The sequence below is a fragment of the Thunnus maccoyii genome, chromosome 12, assembly GCF_910596095.1.
Source record: "Thunnus maccoyii chromosome 12, fThuMac1.1, whole genome shotgun sequence".
In the NCBI taxonomy this organism is placed as follows: Eukaryota; Metazoa; Chordata; class Actinopteri; order Scombriformes; family Scombridae; genus Thunnus; species Thunnus maccoyii.
Window position 1 is genome coordinate 22,861,935 of NC_056544.1, and position 17,790 is coordinate 22,879,724.

The 17,790-nt window shown below is 41.4% G+C and overlaps 1 protein-coding gene across 1 annotated transcript in view; it reads left to right on the top strand.

The window, feature by feature from the left end:
* The window catches only part of epb41l3b (erythrocyte membrane protein band 4.1-like 3b), a 39,653-nt gene extending 24,310 nt beyond the window's left edge, over nt 1-15,343 (top strand). Inside the window, exons 12-26 of the mRNA XM_042428230.1 lie at nt 353-558; nt 1,042-1,626; nt 3,013-3,066; nt 3,531-3,566; nt 4,066-4,131; nt 4,837-5,022; nt 5,717-5,779; nt 6,377-7,255; nt 8,006-8,053; nt 8,320-8,397; nt 9,829-9,912; nt 10,550-10,648; nt 11,333-11,413; nt 11,816-11,931; nt 14,213-15,343. Coding sequence (XP_042284164.1) covers nt 353-558; nt 1,042-1,626; nt 3,013-3,066; nt 3,531-3,566; nt 4,066-4,131; nt 4,837-5,022; nt 5,717-5,779; nt 6,377-7,255; nt 8,006-8,053; nt 8,320-8,397; nt 9,829-9,912; nt 10,550-10,648; nt 11,333-11,413; nt 11,816-11,926 — 2,576 coding nt within the window. The 3' untranslated portion in view covers nt 11,927-11,931; nt 14,213-15,343. The remainder of the gene's footprint in view (nt 1-352; nt 559-1,041; nt 1,627-3,012; nt 3,067-3,530; nt 3,567-4,065; nt 4,132-4,836; nt 5,023-5,716; nt 5,780-6,376; nt 7,256-8,005; nt 8,054-8,319; nt 8,398-9,828; nt 9,913-10,549; nt 10,649-11,332; nt 11,414-11,815; nt 11,932-14,212) is intronic.
* The last annotated feature ends 2,447 nt before the right edge of the window (nt 15,344-17,790 follow it).

Here is a 17,790-nt window from a genome sequence, read left to right on the forward strand (position 1 = left end):
TTTGGCATCATTTTATAGCTTCTTTACATTAAATATGCAAACAAATAGTGCTCAGCTAATTTTAAGTCTTCTCTGAACTGGTGGGGGGGAAAACGAAGTGCAATTTATTTCTTTCAAAAGAAAGAAAAAATATGTTTGCTCCTGACAGTTGGCAAAGCTACTGTCGAATTCCTGGCACATTTTAGCAATGCAGCGACAATTGGTATCATAACAACAGTGTGCATGAACAAATCACACTCTTTATTGCTCTGCTCATATTTTCCCTGTTGATTATTATAACAGACTCTCTTAGTGTCCATAAACTGACACGATTCCAGTCCATCACATTCATCTTTTTCCTCTGATTTTCCAGCTCCAATTATGGAGAACCATGAGACTCTCATGAAGGACAGTGCAGCCGACGGGGCAGCCAAAGTCATTGCCAAGGGAGACATTATCACCACGGTAACGACAGAGAAGAAGGCAGAAGAAGAGAAGGCGGAGCAGGAGGACACCCAGATGGAGGCTGCAGAGACACCAGAAGCTGCTGCAACAACACCGCTCAGACAAGACACAAAGGTAAACCGCTGGACACCGTCAGTGCAGTCAGAGCTGCAGTTTATTTGGATAAAAGAACCTTTCAGAGGCTTTTATTGTTTTGTTTTGTGGGGTGAGGGGGGGGTTCAAAGAGCTTTAGAGGTAATTTTTCAGAAATATGCCATCGGATTGTCAAGGAAACGGATCATGTTTCTTAGAAGCTGCTGCAATTTTATCTTTTTAAGTCCGTTTTGTGATTTTTTTTAGTTTTGTTTTCTTTCTTAATGGACTTCTTAATGGCTGATGGAAATATCCCAGTTGCTTTCAGCTTAACCCACTGCAGTAGACTAGGCCTGAGTGCTTTTCATCTTATGTGCGCTTTACTAATTAGCTTTTCTTTTCTTGTCCTTCCTTTGACCCCACACTATACTCGTGTGTGTGCTCATGCGTATTCGCCCCCTTTCCCCTTCGCTCCTCTCCATTTACACACACGTCATCCTTCCATTGACATTTCTCCTCCATCAGTGCTCCCCTCGTGTATACACAACCGACCCCCTCCGTTCTGAGCTCTCACTCCCTTCATCTCCCGTTTCATCAACTAAAGTGCGGCGAAGGCGCAGGGAGAACGCGCGTAAACGGGCCTCATCAGTTAGTCCAGCCAAGAGCATCGTCGGCTGCCGCCGGCGGCAAGCCCACGCCGACCGCAAGGCCGCCCTGCTGGAGGAGCAGGCGCTGCTTCTCACGGCCCGCAAACAGAGGCTGGAGCAGGGAAAGAGCCGCGGCGGCACACTTTTCTCCTTCTCCCTGCACCTGCCCGACCTGTCCTCCATCCTGGATGAGGACGGCTACATCACCTTCCCCGACCTGTCAGAAATGCGCTTCCTCCCAGAGTGCGCGCAGAACTTCCTGCCCATTAAGTCACCTTCACTCATCCCCTGCTTCCTGTTCATCTTCTTCTTCCTGCTCACCACCTCCTTTTCCGTCCCCTACGCCCTTACCCTCTCCTTCCCCCTGGCGCTGTGCCTCTGCTACCTGGAGCCCAAGGCAGCGTCCCTGACCGCCTCCATAGCCCAGGGCTACCATGACCATGACAGTTCAGAGGAAGAGGAGGTGTGTGTGTGTACGCCTGTATGTTCCAGTACCCGCCTCTGGCTTAGAATCATTATAACGGTTAACCCCTTATCCTGTCCTGTATCTCGCTCTGCTGTTTCACCAGTCCAGAGCCGACCTGGAGACTGTGTTTGTCCCAGTGTCTGTCAGTTCACCTACTTTCAGAACCTCATCTCTGCCCGGTCACACTCTCATCCTGTAGACTACATCCCCCATCAGCATCACCAGTACACAGAGATGAACCTGCAAGTTTCACCATTTCATATTTGATTGGCTTGTATTTACTCCACCTTTTAATGAGAGGGTTAGACACAAATAGCAAGCACCTTTAGGGGACTATTTACTCACATGGGTTTAAAATTTGACATTTTTTTTACCACATCTGCACATAAAGGTTTAAGCAGCATCACTAACAAATTACAGTGCCGCAGTGTAAAACAGTCCATCATGCAAACATTTGATTTAGCATGTTTTATTAGAGATCATGAAGAATTATAGAAGTCACCTATCTTCATTTAGTCACTAATCCTTCACCAAATCCCATTTTTAAAACACAGCTTTGTGCCTAACCCATCTCAGTATAAACCCATCGACATTCATGACTTTACCGTAGACAGTAGTGAATGCCACAAGACCAGCTGCATGCAAACAACCTCCATATTTTTCTAAGCACTCTGTCTCTCTGCATCGTTATATGACTCAAGCACAGCAGCGCAAATTAGAATGAGTCATTTAAATGGAACTCCTGCTGAAAAGGCCTAAAAGCAGCTTACTTACTATAGAGCGACAAGATGTGATTCTTCCCTCAAGCAACATCCTTTTTAAATCCCAAATGATCAGCGTAACATAATGCATGTTGTGATGCAGAGAGACGGATAAATGCATCAAGACCACCCCTAGTGTCAACGTGCATGAAGAGGAGGGGGGAGGGCCTGAAAGTCAGGTTACTGTTCGTCAAAATTCAATTATTCTTATTAAGTGTTACATGTTTTGCACAGTGACAAACACAAAAATGTTTTAGCTGGACTGAATTCAAATAAATATCAATCCAAAGCAAATTTCATATTGCGCTTAAATTCCAAAGTGACTGACCGAAGGTTTCAACTTCCTCTGAGTCTGTTTTGCTTGCTTACTTTTCATTTGCTTTTTTTTTTTCTTTCTTTCTTTCTTTTCTTGTGTTGTTATTTTGCGAACCTTCTCCGTAGTGTTGTCTGATTAATGTGTAAGCTTACCGAAACAACCAGTGCATTTCCATTCGTTCCATTTGTGGTTTACAAGGAATCTTTTGTTGACGAGAAATGCAATTTTCAAGGGTTTACAAGTTGGGTTTTTCTCGTTTTCTTGCTTGCCGCAACGGAACGGTTTCGGTCTGTTTCGACAAACCAGACCGACAGCGAACAGACCGACTTTGCCTTTGACGGAGAGATGACTGCCACAGAGGTTTGTACATCGAGGAAAGCTGCGGTGTTTTTAAGGCGTGAAAGAAGTACTGACGGAAAATAGAAATGAAACTCATGCTGAATCATAGGTGTAATGCTCGTTTTAGTAATAAGGAGAATTTGTGCACTTGAGATTCTGCATGTCATGCATGTATTGAGTACTGATGACCATTTAGCTGTTGGTTTTTGCTGACACAGGTTTTCTATTCTGCCACCCTGTCTGCAATTTCCTCCGTATCAATATTTTTAATACTTTTCCACTGGCCACATCCCAATTCCTGTAACTTTACTCTTTTTCTTTTATACTTTACAACCACCATCATCTCCGTCTCATATATCTCTGCTTGCCCTCCTTGTTGCTCACTTTCTCTTTCCCATCACCTGATTCACCCTCGGCATCTCTTCTCTTTCCTACTCGTCCTTGTCTCACGCTGTCTCTGTGCTCTCCTCTTTACTTGCTGTCAGTCGGAAGCGGACGACGACTCTGAGATGCGGACTCAGGTACACTGGGCTGACTTTGTGGCCCTGCTCAGTGCATCACACCACCACCACCAGATGCACTGAGCCACTCAGACATCAACCATCAGTGCCGTCACTTCCCACCTTGGCTTGCCTGCTGCTGCTGCTGTTGGCACGCTCACTATCACACCATACACCAGACTGACCATTCAGTTTTGCCTGAATTCACTTCACAGACTGCTGCCGCAAAGCTGTCGCCGCTTCTAAACGTGCCATTCCAGCTCATTTCTCAAGTGCTTTTGTTTGTTCATGTTGGAGTCATATTTAGATTTCTTTTCCTGCTGCTGCAGGATTTCAGTTTTCAAGTTGTTGGTTTTATTTTCATCCTTTTTATGGTGCAGTGACTTTTCAGTGGCCATCATGTCATGTCACAGCCATACCCATAGGACAAATCTCCCAATTTCTCCTAACAAGAGTCTATATTTAACGTGCCATAGCACCTTTTTAACTATAAATCCTCTCCCTTCTTTTGTCTTTACAGTATAGTTTCATAAGACGAGTAAAAGGGGAAAACGTTTTTATCAGGCATAGTAATCTGATGCTAGAGGTTGGTAAGAAAATAATGCATGACTGAAATGTGCATGCAGGTGCTTTTGGTATAAAGAGTCCTAACAGGACTGATAACAAATATATCTAACCCGCCAGTATATCTCTGCCAGTTTTTGGTTTCCGTGTGTGAATTGGAGTTATAATTACACTTATATCCTAACAGAGTTCCTGCTGTGAGCATCCAAATTAATTTTTGTAAGAAATGAAGCGACAGAAAATATATTAGTGTAGAACTCTAATGAGATTTGGGAGTGTTGTGCTTAATTAAACCTGTAAAACTAAATCTGTGAATCAATGCATGAGACCATTTATTTTCATGCTTGTCTTAAATGCTCTTTTAGCATTTAAGTACAAGTTGCTACTGTACGTTACTGCGGTTATCATGTGGGTGGACCCTTTTGCTGTTATGCTGTATGCGATGTATGTCCAAAATGCACAGGTAGCCTGCACAGCCTCCTAAACAGGCCTGTGAACAATAAAGAATAAGGAAGCGCATAATGCAGTTGATTAAGGTCTGTATCATTTACATTTTGGTTTCCAGACCTTTTCAGAACTGCATTTATGCTACCCAATGTATTTTTTTTTTTTGTAACTCATTGGATATGCAAGCTACCGTTGCGTACATAAAGCATGGCCGCCGTTCCCTCCACGCTGCTCCCCCCGTACTTCATCTCCTTGTATCATGGTTGACCGGCTACTGCAGGACACCGAGCCTCCGGCGGAGATGGTCAAACACCAGACAAACATCAGCGAACTGAAGCGCTCCTTCCTGGAGACAGACGTCATCGTGCCGGGCATGACAGAATGGGAGAAGAGACTCTCCTCGTCCCCCGCGCGCTCACCCAGATTGGACGAAGCACCAATGATAGAGCCGCTGGAGCCGCAGGACGTAAGCTGCAGTCCACAGCAGACTAAATGACGGCATGTGTGTGTGAAGCATGACATCACCGAGGATTTATAGACATCAATCTAAGGAGTGTTTTTGTGTAATGAGTCATAGAGCAGTAAATTTAATATCCATAATGGCTATAGAGCCATATTTTCTGCATCAAAATGAGTCTGGAGCAGTATATTTTCTCTTCTAAGTGCGTATTAAAAGAGAATATGGGCACTTTGATAGAAGAAATTAATCTGTAAAGTCATTCAGAGTTAGTGCGCGAATAAAGTTGCACGTTAAATCCCGTGTCTGTCTTCGCTACAATCTCCTTATCTCTTCACCATATCTCATCACCAATTCAATAACATTAATTTGTCTCAGTAATGGATGGTGCCGTCATTAATCAGTAATATGATTGTTGTTCTCAGTGACATTACATGCTTGAGTTGAGATTTTCTCTGCGTTACGCAACATAATCTGATGAACCCACGCAGGACAAACGAGCAGCACTAATTACAGTATCTGAGGACTAATCACTGACATCAAACGTGTCTCTGACTGGCTGAAATGAAAAGACGTTGACCCTCTGGTGGAGCTTTGGGATCCAGATCTGCCTCATTTGAACATTGTAGTCACACTCTCTTGTCGTTTCTTTTGTCTGTCTCAATATGTGTGACCTTTTTATTTTATTTTCTTTCTCCTGCAGATCGAAGATGAGCAGCCCGCGGGTAATGAGATAAAGGAGGAGGTGGAACCTAAAGCCACTGAGGTAAACTGTCTCCAGTTTGTTCAACACTTTTTAAAAGTCTGTGGTTTTTTGTGAGTGTGGTGTTGTGTGTTGCTCCTTTTATCTACATAGCTCCAGACGTATGTGGACACTGGCACGCTGCGGTATTTTGGCTCTTACTCTTTTTCTTGCCTTAATCTGCCCTTTGTCTTATCTCTCGGAAATTATGATTCAAGTTCAAGTAGTCCATTTGTTTCTGGGGAAAAAAGAGCAACACAACTCTTCCGTTACATGTAGTTAAGTGACATTTTTCTGGTGTAAAGAAACACTTTATTCTTAGTAAGGAACTACAGTCATTTTTTATTATTATTATAGCCTTTTTGAACTCATAATCTAATGTCACAAGTGCTCATATTATTTCAAACATTACCTTACACTTCCATATATACACTATAACAGACAGCACTACAATATCTTTGCAGAGAGTGCATCTCCGTCCAAGTACTTATGGAGCTCAGTCTGCGTGTCGTTTGTAGATGAATTGTCTCTAGAGCTTATTCCCGCTCTATATTGGCTGTCGGATTCCTTCTGTGTATTAACTTGAACGATCCATTTTCAATAAGCCAAGTGTCTCCCCAGGCGGCAGGACATCTGGTGAAATACGTGGTGGATAGTACCGTAACAGATGGGGCCACCTCCTCAGGGCCACACGGGATTAGTCTGTCAACCACTATGGATGACGACGTCTTCATGGACGGCACCCTCAGGGAGGTGGAGGAGAAAACCCCGGACTCCCAGGAGGAGGTGTCTGAGAAGTCGATGGCGAAGATCAGCCCCGGAGCTGTCAGACAGGAAGTGTCCCAGGCCATCAGTGACAAGAGAGGGATGCTCATTATCTTAAAAGAGGCAGAGGACAAGATGGAAACAGAAGGAAAAGAGACGTGTACTTTGGTCGAGAAAGAAGAGCCTCTAGTCCCCGGTAAGGCTGAAGACGAGGAAAGCGAGTTGTTGTCTCCCTCTAAAGAGAAAGAAAACCTCAAAGAAGACACCACCGTTGTCATAGAATCCCAAACTATAGTTGTCAAGACCTCAGGTCCGAAGACTGAGATAATAACTGATGACATGACTCAGATTAAAGTTACTGGCTCGCCTAAGAAGGCCATGGCCTCATGGATTTCAGAGGCGGTGAAGACAGAAGCCTCAGAGGTCATCAGCGTGTTGACAAACGAAGTCAAGGAGGTGAAGACTTCCGAGGAGCCACAGCAGAAAGCTGGAATCTTCACCTTCGAAGAGGTCCAAACTGAGCAGGCAAAGTCCAGCCTGAGTCAGATTACAGTTTCTGAATCTTCAGCTACATCCTTAGAAGTGGTACTGTATGAAAACTATAAAGCAGCAATTCAGTTTTGGCTACCTCCCTCCACATCTCCACCACCCGCAGCCTTACCTCCATTACCTTCCCTCCAGCAGCAGCCAAACCAGTCTAACAACAGTGTAATCAAGTGCTGTGCATGGCTAACGGTCCCTTAACACCCAGCGTTCACTCTCACACTTGCCAAAACCGCCGGTTTCTGTTGCAGTCAAGCCTGCTGCTTCTTTTTGATACAACTGTTTTGGGTTTGTGTTTTGAGTTTGTTGACAGCTAAAACAGCTCAACTTGCCTTAGCAGCTGGCTCCCACAGCTGATAAGGAAAGAAATAGGGCCTCTGACTCTTGTTTGTTTTTTTTTTTTACTGTTTTGCTCAGCTGCACCATTCCTTTTTTTTTTTTTTTTTTTTTTTTTTTTTTTTTTTTTTTCAGCTCTCTTATCAGTTCCCTGAAAGCGGTGACTTCATAGCTCTGGCTCAGTGCCACCGCTGCAGCTTTCCCCACCTCACCCTCCAAAATCCCCTCTGCCTCTGTAACAAGTCAAGAAATAAAATTGTATGGGTCTACCTGAAAAAAGATTTCACTGTTCTTAAGAAACAGTTTTTCCAAAGAAAAAAAAAACAGATTAGCGGAACTTTGCTGCAGGTGCATTCAGAAAAAAAAAAAAAAAAAAAAAACAGATTTGTGTTAGAGGTTTTAGGATTTGTTCAACTCTGCGTTAGTGTCAGCAGATTTAGTGAGCTACGTAATGGTATTCCATACAATCCATACAATATTTACATTTCACACTTCATTTTTTCCCACCCTCTGTCTTATTGCTCCTTGTTTGGTGTTTGACTTTGTGTCCATTCTGACTTTCCTCTCTTTTCCTTTCTCTCTCTGTCCCTTTTATCCATCCATCAGTCTACGCTGGGATGGGTTTCCTCTTCTCTGAGTTCCACCTCTCCAAAGGTGACCAATCTTCTCTGGTCCTCATGAAGTGACTTTAAATATATTCCTCTATCATATGTAATAGGGGTATATATTTAATATGTATATATGCCTCTATCATAATAATTTTATGATAATTCTATGTGCGCAGTGAAAGTCTCCAAATGAATAACCTACTTAACCTTTTTCCTCTATCAGGTGTGATCTGAAACTGCCATGTACTATGTGGATCATTTTGTAAACGGCGGTGCAAAAACATAATCTAATGGTACAATTATCATTCACAGGCATCAGCTGATCCGGAGGAGAAGGCAGTGGTTGCCACGGAGACAGAGGCAGCGCCAGCCGAGTCGACAGGGCCTACGGTGAATATCCAGACCACAGAGGCTGCAAAGGCCGAACCAGTGCACACCACAGCAGCGGAGCTAGAGCTCACAGTCAAAACAATTTCAGCAGAGGCTGCAGAGGGGAAGCTAGACTGGGCTGTGGTGTCACAAGAGGATAGAAACAGCAATAATTTAGGAGATCAATCAGTTAGTTGTGAAAAATCTGGTATTCCTGATTCTGCTCCATCTGTATCCGACAGTAGTTATTTACCAGAGTCTGCGGCGCTAGCAGCAGCAGGAAAGGAATTTGTGGAAGTAACAGATGTGGAGAGAGAGGATACACTGATGACGGAGGAGGACGCACCGATGTCAAAAGACAAAAATTATGATTTCAGATTTACCGTCGCTCCCGCTTACATCAGAGATGGTGAAAAGGAAAAACACAGCGAAGAGGAGCTCGCTGCGGAGGCGGAATTAGCAGGAGAGAGAAAGCACACAGAAGTAGACGGCAAGAGAGTCCAGTTCTCCAGCGAAGTGCAGTATTTCGAGGGAGACGAGTTCCCCACAGAGTTAGAAGATGGTATCGAAGAGGTGGATGAAGAGGAAGACGAATGTTCACCGGCATGCAACTCTCCCAACATCCCGAAATATTTGCCATTTGAAAAAGAGAAGTACCATCATGTACAGACGGACAGCTCGGAAGACGAAGTGGAGAGAATAGAGAAGGAAGAAGAGACGAAAGAAGAACCAGAGGAGGAAATAAATGTCAAACTAGAAGAAGACTGTGTTGATGAAAAGACTTCAGAGGTGAGAGAAGATGTTAAAGAATCAGAGGAAGAAGAAAAAGGCCAAACTGAATTATTAAAGAAAGAGGAAACAGAGGAACCAGACCAGAAGTCCACACCACCTCCAGCCTTGTCTCATTTGGAGGTAACCCTGCATCAGCTCCAGTGGCTTCAGCCTGGGCCCTGTAACCTCACCTCCACCTTCCCCTCCTGCCGGCACAATCTGCCACTAATAATCAAGGGCAACACTCGAACAAAAGCATGGACATGCGTTTTGACTTGCTTAACATCACGGTTTGTCGCTGAGCAGATCAGGGGACCTATGATATGATGTGGTGCACACACACACTTGATCGAAACCTTGTGATTTGCATTCTCCAGTATCCTCTCCTTCACTGGATTAGGGACTCTAATGCATGACTGCATGCTCGTTTAGAGATTTAAGCCCTTCAATGACTGTCTTTGGCTTAGTTTATTAGCATGCGACATTTATTTGTGTCAATTCAATTTCATGTACAACAGTGTCGAGCTATTTTAGGAACAAAGACATACAGTGAACACCAACAGTAACGTGTTTCAGACGTGTCATTTATCTAGAACACAGATGGTTTTGGTACTGCTGTGCTCTTCCCTCCGCATTTGTTTACTTGTTCCCTTTTTACCTTTTTTTTTTTTTACCCACTAGAGTCCTGATGCTGCCGAGGTGTGTTCCAAAGAGGTGCCTGTGGTCCACACAGAGACAAAAACTATCACCTATGAGGCTGCAGAGGTACGTATGAAGATGATTTTGAATAGACTTAAAGCTGCACCAACCAATATTTCTTTATGTTAACAATAGATCACATGATTATATGTATTGTGAAAGTTTTTGCCGTCACCCAACTCTGTGTTTCCTATCAGCATCACAGAACGTTTTAGCCCCTTTTAGCTCATTGTTTTCACTATGCACTATCCTTCAAACTCTGCTATCATAAACCTCACTCTCACACCAGTGGGCAGCTGTTTTTATCCAAGAAAGCTCTGAAAAAACCCATTGTTCCAGCACCAAACGACAGACAGGCCAAAACTAAAAGGAAAATAAATATTGGACTCACTTGGACACACATTAAACTCCAAATGAATGCTAATGTTGCTCCGTGTCTGCTAGCTCTAAAACTTAACCATAACTGCTTTATAATGTGATAATATGTCAGGTGGCTTTTTTTGTTTTTGTTTTTTTTTGTTTGTTTTTCTCCAGCTTGTTGAGGAGCGCATGTGCCCCCAAGTGGGCAAAACAAACTAAGTAACGCAGCTTTAAGGCTACTGTAATATTTGAAAAGCTAGAGTGAGTGTTTTGGGGGTTTTTTCTACTTTATTTGATTACACACATGAAATGTCATTTTAAAAGGTGTGTTGCTTCTCAACAGGTCGACACTAATGGTGACGCAGACCCCGGGGTGTTGCTGAGCGCTCAGACCATCACCTCGGAAACCACCAGCACCACGACAACCACACATATCACAAAGGTTAGGAGTTCATCTGTTGTCCCTTTGGCCTCTCAAACATGACTACAGCCTATATGTGCGTCTGTTTTAGCCGTTATCTGCCGTCTGCTGAATTCAGAACATACAGAGACGTGTTAAGAGTCGAGAAAAGAAGTGTACCACAGAAACAAGCCTCAGGGAAATAGAAACACACTTATGGTGCTTTTGATGCTGAAAGGTCACGTTCTACACATACACACACACGCACCCACACCTTTTCACTTCTGTTTTACTGGTACAACGAGTGATGTTAGGTGTTGTGTAACTGCGCACAGCAGCCTTTAGCTGATAAGTCTGACCGTAAGTTTGATAACTTTATTTTAAGACAGGAAAAAACAGACTGTTCTTACGGCTCTTTATGAGACTGTTATAATTTTTTAATTTATTACTTACTGTGGGGAGAGAACTAAATTTAGTCCCTGGTTGTTCCAGTACGAACGAGCCCGCCATTGAAAACTTTTTGCAGTGGAAATGGGCTACAGTAATTGTGAACATAAATTTCATTACATCTACACTATTGACCTAAAAACTTCAAGATATGCTTGTCATCAGTTGCCTTTCTTCAGGATTTAGGCCAAACCAAGGGTACTGATAGCACAAATAGGAATGAAAATGGTGTTTATTGCCACATGTTTTGTGCAAATACTGACTTTCTCTGTTGGTCAGACGGTGAAAGGAGGAGTATCAGAGACAAGAATCGAGAAAAGGATTGTCATCACAGGAGATGCAGACATTGACCACGATCAGGTCTCTCAGCGTTTTTAATCTTGTCATGTTGTTTTAGTTCTTTTAACCCCATTATACTCATCATTATTTTTTGTTTGCTTGTAAAGTCAATAATTGTATTTGAGCAATGATCCTGGAAAGAAAATGCTGAACTGGACCTTAACTTAGCATCTCTCAGCACATTTTTACAGTCACATGATAGAAAGAGGCTTAGCATATGACATTTTAAACAAAACATTCACATATTTTTTATTAACTCGTGATGCTACTTTAACAAATACTGAAAGTATGACAAATGTAACTAATAGTGACTTCCCTGTTGGCATATTGACTCACAATCCAACACCCCCGCTCCTTCCCTGCCCTTCCCCATTCTCTGTCTCCCCCTGGTGATCCCTCCTGGCACTGCACTCCCGTATATAGGCTCTGGCTCAGGCCATAAAGGAGGCTAAAGAACAGCATCCTGACATGTCAGTGACCAAAGTAGTGGTACATAAAGAGACAGAGATCACGCCAGAGGAGGGGGAGGACTGACCCAGGTAAGCCAAAGAGGTCCCAGTCCTGCTCCTGGCCCTGTCCGGCTTAGTCTGGTTTTTTTTTAATCTGGTTAGACTGGGCTTTTTCAAGCTGGTCTCCATTTTCGGGCATGCTGCTTTTCCCATCAGCACTTCTTCACAGACAGCCTTGCTTCTGTAGCACCTACAGCTAATGCATCATGCTGTTGTCATTCCAGCTCCACTCCCTCCCATAGAGAAAAGGTCGGCTAGTGCGTGTGCACTCTAAACCGGATATTATAGTCTCAATTCATAATGACAAGGCTTAAAAACCTTTACAGTAATGCTTCTGGCAGTCTCATGCAATCTCATGTAATTTGGTGGCAACACTCCCCCTGCTGGAAAGAAACATAATCCCCCTTTTTTTTTTTTTTAGAGAGAGAGAGAGAGAGCTGCTGTTTGTACAGTAAACCCAGACCTCTCTCTTCGTTTTATTCAGACAAGTTTGTCTTTTTAAAAAAATCTAAATTGCAATACTGATCTTTACAATTTACACAAACTGCTTCCTAAACAAGCGAGACAATCTGAGACAATTTTCGTGTTTTTTTTTTACCTCTAAGTACAGCAAAACAAGTTATGTTGACATAGCTGTGCCTGCATATACAGTACAGTAGAGCGATATTCTGTAAAAGCATTTTGCGTACGTTGTTTTGTCTACTTTGTGTAGCCTCACAAAGGGCAGCAGCAGTGATGAGCGATTAAATACCTGCTGAACTGGCTTCTGCTTCTCAGAGCGTTCAGTCTATGGCTGCTTACATATTCACTGAAATCTGATCTCATGTGTACACAGACATGGTTAAGTCTATTTTCAACTCTGCTCATACATGAAAAATCAAATACTTAAACCGGGTAACCGCTTTGCATCCTGTGACATATTGGTAAATAGGAAATCTGGCTTCCAATTAGTATCAGTTAACCAATGAATTTTTTGCAGAAATGCAATCATTTATGCTGTTTTGCATGGAAGACCTCTGCTCTAATAGCACCAGTGTGATACTACGTAATATGTACACCAGGATTTTTTGTATAATTAAAGACTGATAACAAACTGGTTTACTAATATTCTTCAAATAAAAGGTCAGTAAATTACACCAGTTGGTAAACCAACAGTGTAAACATGGCACAAAAGATAATAATAAAAATAGTACTAATCTTACACTATACAAGCAGCCTAACTCAGCAGTTATTAAATGCACGGGGGTTTATCCCTGAAACATTAAAGCTGTGTTTCCAGGACGCTCTCATTTTACCGCTCCTTTCAGTTGCACTCTGCTTTCCGTGTGGGGGGAAAAATAGGTCAGCAGTCCTTGTTGCAGTGTCTCCACAAACTTCACAAAAGCAACCGTTTGTGTTTCAACTTGTCCGATGTCAGTATTGTGAGGATTATGACAGGTGTGGAGCTGCGTGAGGGAACCTCTCATTCCATTGTACCACAGCATGTCATTATAACCCCGCCACCTTTCCTCCTGTGCATTTTGTCTCTGGAAAATAGCCATTTTTTTTCCTATTAATCCTTATTCACCTCTTGGCTCTGAAGCTTATTATTTCATTAGCTTTTACTGAAACAGTCCCAAGGCGCAGGGTTTGGGATGAACGAGCGTGCATGTGCGTACTTGCGTGACTCACCAGATGGGAATGTTTGGCTTTGTTTCTGCGGCCTTGCCCTCAGTCTTCTCTGTGTGTGCGTGCGTGTGTGTGTGTGCGTGTGTGCGCTGTCTAACATGTTTGTAAGAACGGCTGTGTTTCTCAGCTCTATTAACATGATACTAAATGTTTCCTTTGTGGTGTTTTGGATGCTCGTCTCTTTCAACTGTAGATACACACAGAGCGGTGAGGCAAATATAGCATCAGGGAGGAAAAAAATTGGAGTAGCTGCATCCATGGGTGTAGAGATTAAAAAAACAAACCACATCATTACAGATAATGATGGTGTTCTGTTTTTCTGCTTGTCTTCGCTTTCAATAGAAAGTAAAACAATTTGAATTCATTTTCTTGGATACCACTGGGATCATTGTTTGTAAAATACAGCTAGTGCCCAAGAAGCCTGTGTGTATCTATGTTGTGTATATGTGTTTCTGTAGCTCAGCAGTCCTTCTGTGCATCTAGTTACGCAGATAAAAAACTGATGTAACCTTTTTATCAGGCTCAGTTTCAGTCTTTGGCTCCCGCTGTAAGGCCGGGTGTACTGTGGAACTGAAGGTTCAGACGTGATAAAATATTCAGGATGGCACTAACTGCTGTTTTCCCCCCTGCTCTGCTCTTCCAGGAGTAAAGCTGAGGGCTGTTTTCTGTTCAACCTCCCAGAATCCAACATCCAGAATTCCACATATTACGCCGGGACTCTCAGAAGACTAGAAAGGCTCCTACTCTCCGAATGCTGCAGCTCGCCGCCAGTCGCAACCATCACCTGCAAAATAAATAAATGCATTTTGCATGAGAAGGACGCAATGTTGCATTATCAAACAATTGCAAGATTATACGGAAAAAAAATCGTACGATTTTAAAAAAAAACGGTTCTCGATCCATCTGCACGCTGAATCCCTGTGTGCAGCAAGCAAATCATTTGCTTTCACTGCCTTATGACTTTGATGCATTTTTATGATTGAGAATAATTATTGTAGCAACGTTTTATTTATGAAATAAAGCCATCACTCCAGAAACTTAAAATTGCTGTAGGCTGTATATGTTAGAGCATACACTATTTAACCTTGCTGTTAGAAGTGCCAACCTCATTTGCCAGCAAGCATCGCCTCACTCACTCACTCCAACAGTCCAATGATTCTCCGTCAGGTATGCCACTATAGATATCACAGCCCAGTACTGTACATATCAAAGCTTTCCTAGGAAAATAGCAAATTATCTTTCACATTTGATTTTTGTCGTGTCTACTTGAATTGCATTTTCCTTTTTATGATCATTTCAGTATTTTATTGTTTCTCATCGATTGATTCCACCACTGCTAAAAAAAAATTGTTTTTGAGAAGGTCTACTATTTTGGCGAATGCCAAGGAATCAAGATTTCTGTGCAAGAAATAGATTTTATGTGCCTGTGCAGGCTTTGAATGTGTTCCAGGGTAGATGATCGGCTGCAGCACAAGTCCCAGGTTTATGTGACTGTGAGGCAAAGGGCTCAGACTGCCGAGCTCTGCCCAAACTAGATGCAAAGCCAGGAGAGATCTGTCCCATCCACCCCAACCCCCACCCTACCCCTACCCTACCCTACCCTACCCCACCCGCTCATGTCAGCTGTATGCCTCCCTCATCTGTTCAACTATATCTGCATAACCGAGTATTGTTCATGTACAGCGACGTTTTCCTCAAAATGGTGAAATAAAAGTGGCAAATGCATTTGTTTTAATTTGCTGTTTTCTTCTCAAATAATAAAATGTTGACAACAGTACTGAAAATTGTGTCGCTGTGGATGTCACCTATTGATGAGTGTTTGTATCTTGGGGTCAGTGTCAAATACATTAGGTCACATGGTCAAGAAAATACTCAGTGATAATTCAAGGGATTTGGATTTGGTTTTCCATGGACTCTGACTTTTAAATGCAGATAAAGATTTTTTAAAAATACCGGTTGTTACCATTAAATAAGAACTCACCCTTAACAACCTACAAATAATCATTTACCCAGATTTATTATGCAACACAATGACACTCTGTGCTTCAAGATGGATTGAGTCACTATTTTATGGCAGTCTTCAAGCTAAAATAAATGTGTAGTAAAAAATAATAATAATAATCTTAAATTGCAAGGTTAGAAAATATCCAAAAGATACTCTTTAACTCAGCAAGCAGTAAGAGACAAAACAGATTTCATAACCTCAGGCACTAAATTAACCTGATGAACAAGATTTGATTATTAAAACCGTAAAGTTGTTTTTGTTTTTTTTTAATAATTCATATAAACGTAAGAGGTTAAAACTAAACCCAACTGTTGCCCATTTATTATTTATTGAACCAAATGCTCTAAACACTTAATTGATTGGTTAAAATGAATACCCTCGGGCTAATTAAAGCAGGATTTTTATGGCTAAAGGTAATTATGCTCAATCCGCGGAGGCCCCGCCCCCTGTGTACGTGCGCGTGTGGCAGAGATAGACAAAAGGTAAGAGCTCTCACTCTGTCTCTGTTGCTGGGTGTGAGGAGATAAATGCCAGCGGCAGACCAGCTGATCGAAATACAATGTAAATGTTGATCAGTTGTATTTATGCTGATATTTCTGTGTTTTAAATATTTACTTTACAACGTTCACAACAGCTGCTAAGACGTATGACCAGTGGTGGAAAGTAACCAAGTACTTTCCATTCATATACTTTCTACTACTCTTTTACATGTCAAGGGTAAATCTTCTATTATTTATTCTATTATTTACTATAGTATCACTACTATGACACTATTACATTTACTTAACAGTGACTTAGATTTTACAGATAAAATAAATTTTAAAAACTGATGCATTATTATAGATTGAAGGTCCTGCATACCCTCACAGGTGTTTTTCATTTATGTGGATGATTAGACCTGCTCAGGTTTGAATTATGCAAAGCTCTGCTGGGATTTGCTTGAGCTCACCAACAAGAATAATAAAGTTGTAATATGTCCTGCGACAAAACTAACAAGATGGCCTCTGAAATCATGGGGGATATTTTATAAGATAAGGACTTTGTTGATTTAACACTCTGAAAAGTGACATTATGCATGGATGGATTTAATGTCTCCATGGGGGAAATTTGCTCCACTGTGCATTACTCGTTTTACATTCCTCCAGAACATAGACAGATACACATATACACACATACATTACATACTGTACATGCAGACTAATGCAAAGTGTTTTCTTGTGATTAGTGAGCAATGGAGCTTAAAACTGTTATGCAGAGGGGACAAAACTTCTGCTAGAACTTACCTGAATCTGCAACCAGATGGGAGGGAAACATGGATTGCATAATGACTTCAACTTTGAATCAGTACATTTTAATGATATTACTGTTATACTTTTATTCAATTATAGTTTTGAATGCAGAGAATTTTTACACTGTGGTGTTGCTATTTTAACTTAAATAAGTGATCTGAATATGTCTTCCACTACTGTGCATGACTGTTGTGGCTATTAAGTAACAAATAAACAATAACAATTAAATTTCATTAAACTGACATAAAAAAAAAAACCCCAATGATTTTTAAACTATGTTTAATCTATTGTCATTTCATTATTTGTTTTATTGTGTGCTCTTCTGTTTGTATTCTTGACTTGCAAACATATTTTAATATAACTTTTTATCACATTATTACATATTTGATATGTATAAAATGAGTCATATTTTTATTGTGTTAAATGCCCAATAAACCTAAAATAGACTACACAAATATACACTATCCATATTGTTAGTTAAAGGTCTGGCAGGGAGGTGGAAAGTTGATTTGTATTTAAAATGGACCATTTGGCTTTAATATTTCATAAATTATATTTTCCTACATGACTGCCATCTTAGAGGAGTAAAATTTGGTGTTTTTTCTGTGTTCCCACAACTGGAGAGAGTCAGCAAACATTAGTAATTAGTAAACAAGTTAAAATCAAACAATACATACAAACAATAAGTTAAAAAAAAAAAGAATATGCAGGGAGACAAAATAATCCTATTAGGGTTATTGATTACATTTACCTAAATAATATGCTGCACATACATATATATATACAAGAAAAACAAAATCATACTATTAGGGAAAAGAAGCAATGTTAGAAATATTCCATTACAAGTAAAAGTCCTGCATTAAAAATCCTACTTAAGTAAAAGTACTTAGGTATTATCAGCTTGATGTAGTTAAAGTAGATTATTAA